The sequence below is a fragment of the Trachurus trachurus genome (assembly GCF_905171665.1).
Source record: "Trachurus trachurus genome assembly, chromosome: 4".
NCBI lineage: Eukaryota > Metazoa > Chordata > Actinopteri > Carangiformes > Carangidae > Trachurus > Trachurus trachurus.
Window position 1 is genome coordinate 31,672,734 of NC_139898.1, and position 5,438 is coordinate 31,678,171.

Genomic DNA, 5,438 nt, shown 5'->3' on the forward strand with positions numbered 1-5,438 from the left:
GCACTCGTTTTGGTCCCAGTTCTTCGAAAATAAAACACCAGTGGCTATATAAACTTATGTAATGGCTGCAACGCACAATGGCTGCACTGTCATTTGTTGGGGGGAATTGGAGGCTGGAGGTGTTTCAGTGCTCTAATTCCTGTATTGGTTCTGGTTGCTGCAGGTCGTGTTGTGAGTGCAACACATTCACAAAATGTTCAGAAGATGTTGTTTTTTTATTTTTTTTATTATTATGAATGATTCCAGTTTTGTCTCATCTGTTGGACATTCGACCCTGCAGTGGGAGTCATGGGGTCACGTGTTGCCTTTGATTATCTAATGTCCCTTTAATCTGTATTATAACCACAAACAAATCCTAGATAAGCAACAACCTGCAGCGCCGGCCATATGGGAAACGCTCCCGCTGCAGCTTTATTGTGTCGTACAGCAGCAGCAGCAGCAGCAGCTGGCTGCGGTACTGTACCAACATGCAGCCTGCTTACAGTAATATAATTAAACAAAGTGAAGAGCCAGTTTCCTTCCCATCAGCCCCTGGGCCGGCCGCCTTCATCACACCCATAAAGGAAGCTGAGGGTGGTTGTGGTTATTTCCCAGAGAGGAGTTTCTTCATCAGATGTAACCTGAGAGCAGACACTTTAGAGAGGACAATATATGATATAGTATAATGAGAAGTCACATATTTCAAGGTAATAAAATATTTAAATGTGATAATTTTTTTGTTTAGTTTAGTTTAAGTTTATTTCGGACATGTTAAAACATAATACAGAAATGGACAGACATAACAAATAAAAACATTGCAAAGACAACATATGAACAAAAAAAATAAAATAATTGAAAATAAAGATAACTTGATTTTTTTTTTTTTTTCATATCCGAAAAGGAGTGGGAAGAAGTAAAACTTATTTACTCCCACTCCCTTATCCATAAAATATCTATCAAGTTATCTAGTCATTATAGTCTATACAATGAATTAATTGATGAGTTATTTAACTGTATTTATTCTAATATATTATTATATTTATATGCATATAGATTTATTCTAACATATGATTACTAATCTTTATCTCTCTATATAGTCATATACATATAAAAACATATACAAACACATTCATACGTACAAAGACAAACTGAAAGTAACACGAACAGAGCAAATAAACTAAGTCGGTAAATAATACCCAAAGAAATAATGATAAGCACCTTGTTGTGGTTGTCAGACACCCTCATTTCTGAGTATGAATGATTTAAAATCTTATTTTCCTGGGCCTCAATACCAAACACACACACACACATGTTCTGTTTTCCTGTGTTGTTATTCCCAGAGAAGGATGAAAACAAGACACTGAGAGATTCACTGTGTTTTCAGGGACATGCAAGAAAAACACCACGGAGAATATCAGCGGCTTTTTTTCATTTCACAGTAATTTCCCAGCCTCGTCCTTGCATAGCACCCACACCCTCCCCCACCCTCCCTTCCTCCAACCTTCCCTTTCTCTCCTTCTCTCTTTCTCTCTGTGTGTTTTCCTCAGCCCTCTCTGATTGGCCGAGGGAGCCGATGACACGTCAGAGGCGTGTGGGGAGGTCGAGCTTTATAAAGCCTCTGCTCCGGCTCTGCTCAGACACACAGACAGACAATCTCGCTCTCCGCTGCAGCTTCACCAAACGGATATTTACTCGCCACCCGACCGAGAACCAGCAACACCACCTAAACCTCCACATCCACCTGCACCTGCACCTGCACCGACCTGCTGCTGCGATGTGTAAAGGACTAGCATCGCTGCCCACCTGCTGCCTGGAGAGGTACAAGAAGCTTCATGCAAATCATACAATGATGGATGGATGGATTTACACTTTTCATATTTTTTTGTGCATTTGTGTGTTTGTGAGCGACTGAGGAACTAAAAGTGGATTTCAGCCTCAGGATCAAGAACAGAGTCTGAGTTTAATCTTTTATCCTAACCAGTTCTGTTCTGTTTGGTTTTGTTTCAGGGCCAAGGAGCTGAAAGCACGGCTGGGAAGCATTCTGCAAAAACCCAACTGGACTCTGTCCTGCTGCAAAATAGGGAAAAATAAGTAAGTATCACACTCACACACACACACTGTAGCATGATTAAACACCAGCTTATTTCACTCTTATCATCTCTGTTGTGTCTAATCAGACTCTCTTCTCCCCTCAGGCCAACCCTGGAGGAATGCCTCCGGTGGAAGGAATCCTTTGAAAAACTTCTGTCCAGCAAATGTAAGTTTTTAAAAACATTTTTTTTTGCACAAACAACAAACCAAACATTGTGCGATGCTCCGCGGCTGCAGCAGCCAGAGACACGTGCAGCCCTGCGGGACCACAGTGTACCATCAGTTAATTCAATTCTCTCCTCCTCTCCTCCTCTTCTCCTCAGATGGACTGTGTGCCTTCACAGCCTTCCTGGTGTCCGAGTTCAGCGAGGAGAACATCGCGTTCTACTTTGCGTGCGAGGATTACCGGGTCACCAAAGCCGTGGACAAGCTGCCGGCTAAAGCCCAGAAAATCTACGACGAGTTCATCGGCAGCGAAGCTCCCAGAGAGGTAAGAGCCGGCAGAAGCTTCGGTTTTTAAAACAATCGTCCTCAAAATGGAAAAAAAAAAGGATTTAAAGACTAATTTCTTTTTTTTTTTTTTTGCTTTTGCAGGTTAACATCGACCACGAAACCCGTGACATCACCAAAGCCAACATGCTCACGCCCTCGACGTCCTGCTTCGACATGGCCCAGCACAAGATCTACATGCTGATGGCCAAAGACTGCTACCCTCGCTTCCTCCGCTCCCCGAACTACAGGGATCTAGTGTGCCAAGCCAAACCCGGCGCCAAGGCCACCGTCGCCAAGCAACAGCAGCAGCATCAGCATCAGCATCCGTCGCCGCCGGCGCCGCTGCTGCAGGAGAAGAAGGCGTGAACGTCTCCGTGAAGCCGATGGAGGAATGTGTTTTCGTGCACGGTCGCCTTAAAAGTTGAGGAGGCAAAATAAGAAGAGAGAGAAAAGAAAGAGAGAGTTGGGTGCTGCATCGTGAAGCCGCTGAGATCGTCATGGCGACGGTCGGGTTTCTGCAGGCGCCATCTCCTCTGAAGAGATGCAGAAGAACAGGAAGCTGCAGGTTGATGCCTTAAAGCGGACCGACCTGTTCAAGACAGGAAGTCGGACTGACAGACTATTGATTGATTGATTGATTGATTGATTGATTGATTGATTGATTGATTGATTGATTGATTGATTGATTGATTGATTGATTGATTGATTGATTGATTAATTGATTGATTGATTGATTGACAGACAGTCAGAGGGACAGGAAGGGGGCGGGACAACCGGGAGAAAGACGCACTTTTCTTTTGCCGTCGGGGCAAAAAACCTGTTTGTGGTTGTGACGTTCAGTGTCCTTCTGTCTACACTTGTGCTTGTGCACTGTTTAGATGTGAACAGGCATGGATTTGTATTTATTTGTATTTATTGGTCTGTAATATATTTTGTTTTGCGATTTTTACCAAACAAAGCAAGAAGAAAATGAAAACAATGTGCAATTTAATTTATATTATAATATTTATATCACTGTTGTTCTTCTTTTTACATTATCAGAAAATAAACTAAATTATTTGAGAAATAAAGTGTGAAATGGGTCATTTTCATTCATCCACTGTATATTTATGAACATATCTGACAGACGGTGTCTCTGAGCTGTAAACAGACACTCACACTGACTCATATCCAAACCACCAGTGACATATATTTGCTCAGTGTTGGTCGTTCACCAAGGAAACTGTGTCATAAAGGACTGGCATAGCATCCGGCTGCTCTCGGCCCTTTGTCCCACATCGTGTGAATGAGAAAGAGCTTTCTAGCAAACAGGAAGTGCAGATAGAGACAGAGAGAGAGAGAAAGAAAGAGAGACGTACTAACGTAATAGGAAGAGCAATAACATTTTATTATCAATGTTTGCACCGACCATCATCATGGACTTCAGGTAATAAAGGAGCGCAGGGCAGAGCTGCAGGTGGTTACGTAACACTGACATTGAATACAGTGATAATCTGGTTTGTTCTCATTAAAATGCAAAACAAAAAACCTGCAGGTAGAAGATTTTTTTTTTTGTATTTCAGCAGCAACAAACTGAGGCTCTGCTTTGTGTATTCAGATGTCATCAGTGAAGAGGTGGACGACAGCTGCTGCTGCTCAAACTCCTGCATATGAACAGCTCACAATAATCATAATAAAAATAAACTACTGCTGCTGCCTCCATCTCCATAGTAACACACACACACCTTTGATCTAGATCAATGACCATGTGTATGTACAGTAGTATACGTTTTACTACAGCAGACAGGAGCTCATCTCCATCACTGGTCTGAAGGAGAAGATGCTGCAACACTCGAAAATGTGATTTCACATCCTGTTGGAGTGCACAGGTGTGTGTGTGTTAGCATGCAGCTAATGCTAAATGTGGATATCTTGATTTTGCTTAATGGCAGGAAGAGAAGATCGTAGCTTGACTTAATGCTGACGTAGCAAACATACAGTAAAAGTTGGTGCATTATTCAACTTTCACACTTTAACGACATGAAAGACCAACTTTTTCTTGCACAGCCACTACAAAGTTAGCTGACAGACACACTGGTGATTACACGGCCTCATTCATTCATACTGGATGATTCTGCAGGACTTTGTCTCTACTGGTTTCTGAGTTAAAGCTCAAGCAGTGAAGCTCAACATACGACAAATCATTTAAAGAAGAACTCTCCTGGTGTCTCCTCCCTCCTCTCCTCCATGTGCATTTGTTTCCAACGAGGCCGGTGAGAAATCAATCCATGGAGCGGTGGATAAGGTTATTTATCATCTACCATGTTACCATGTGTATATCTGTGTAGTCTTATCTGTCATAAACAAGAGATTACTGGTTACGGGTTAGCGCGTTACGTTTGTGTGGCGGTGTCACCATGGAGACGAGAGCTGGGACACCGGGTCGGAGGCTCTGATCTTACAAGGTTGGTTTTCAGCCAAGAGACGCTCCATTCTCCCTGGAACTAGTTACTAGTCATTGATTTAACCAGAACTAGGACTCTGGAGCTGGAACTAAGGTACAAATGAAGCAGAGTTAAAGGGATAGTTCACTCAAAATTCAAATTGCACTCATTATCTCCTCCCCCTCATGTGGACTAAGGGCTGGGAGAAGTTTCAGAGTCCTCCGTGGCTTCTCTGAGTTACAGGGGGTCTCGGCGTAGCAGTGCATGTCCATATAATGGTTGCAAATGGATACCAACTGTCTTCGTAACAAAAAGACACACCAAAAAACATCCAAATACCTCCATGCTGCTCGTATGTAATGTCCGTCTTGTATTGAAGCCCCAAAATGCGAACCAGGGAGAGGACGGAACCAGGAAGAGGAGCTTCCGCTACAAACAAGCTTGAAATATAGA

The 5,438-nt window shown here is 42.8% G+C and overlaps 1 protein-coding gene across 1 annotated transcript; it reads left to right on the forward strand.

Moving 5' to 3' along the window:
* Nucleotides 1-1,753: 1,753 nt before the first annotated feature.
* Nucleotides 1,754-2,928, forward strand: rgs16 (regulator of G protein signaling 16; the record flags this gene model as incomplete). The annotated part of the gene is made up of 5 exons (XM_083970933.1): nucleotides 1,754-1,797; nucleotides 1,987-2,070; nucleotides 2,175-2,236; nucleotides 2,394-2,560; nucleotides 2,665-2,928. The coding sequence occupies 5 exons, from the start codon at nucleotides 1,754-1,756 to the stop codon at nucleotides 2,926-2,928; spliced, it is 621 nt and encodes a 206-aa protein (XP_083827059.1).
* Between the last annotated feature and the right edge of the window lie 2,510 nt (nucleotides 2,929-5,438).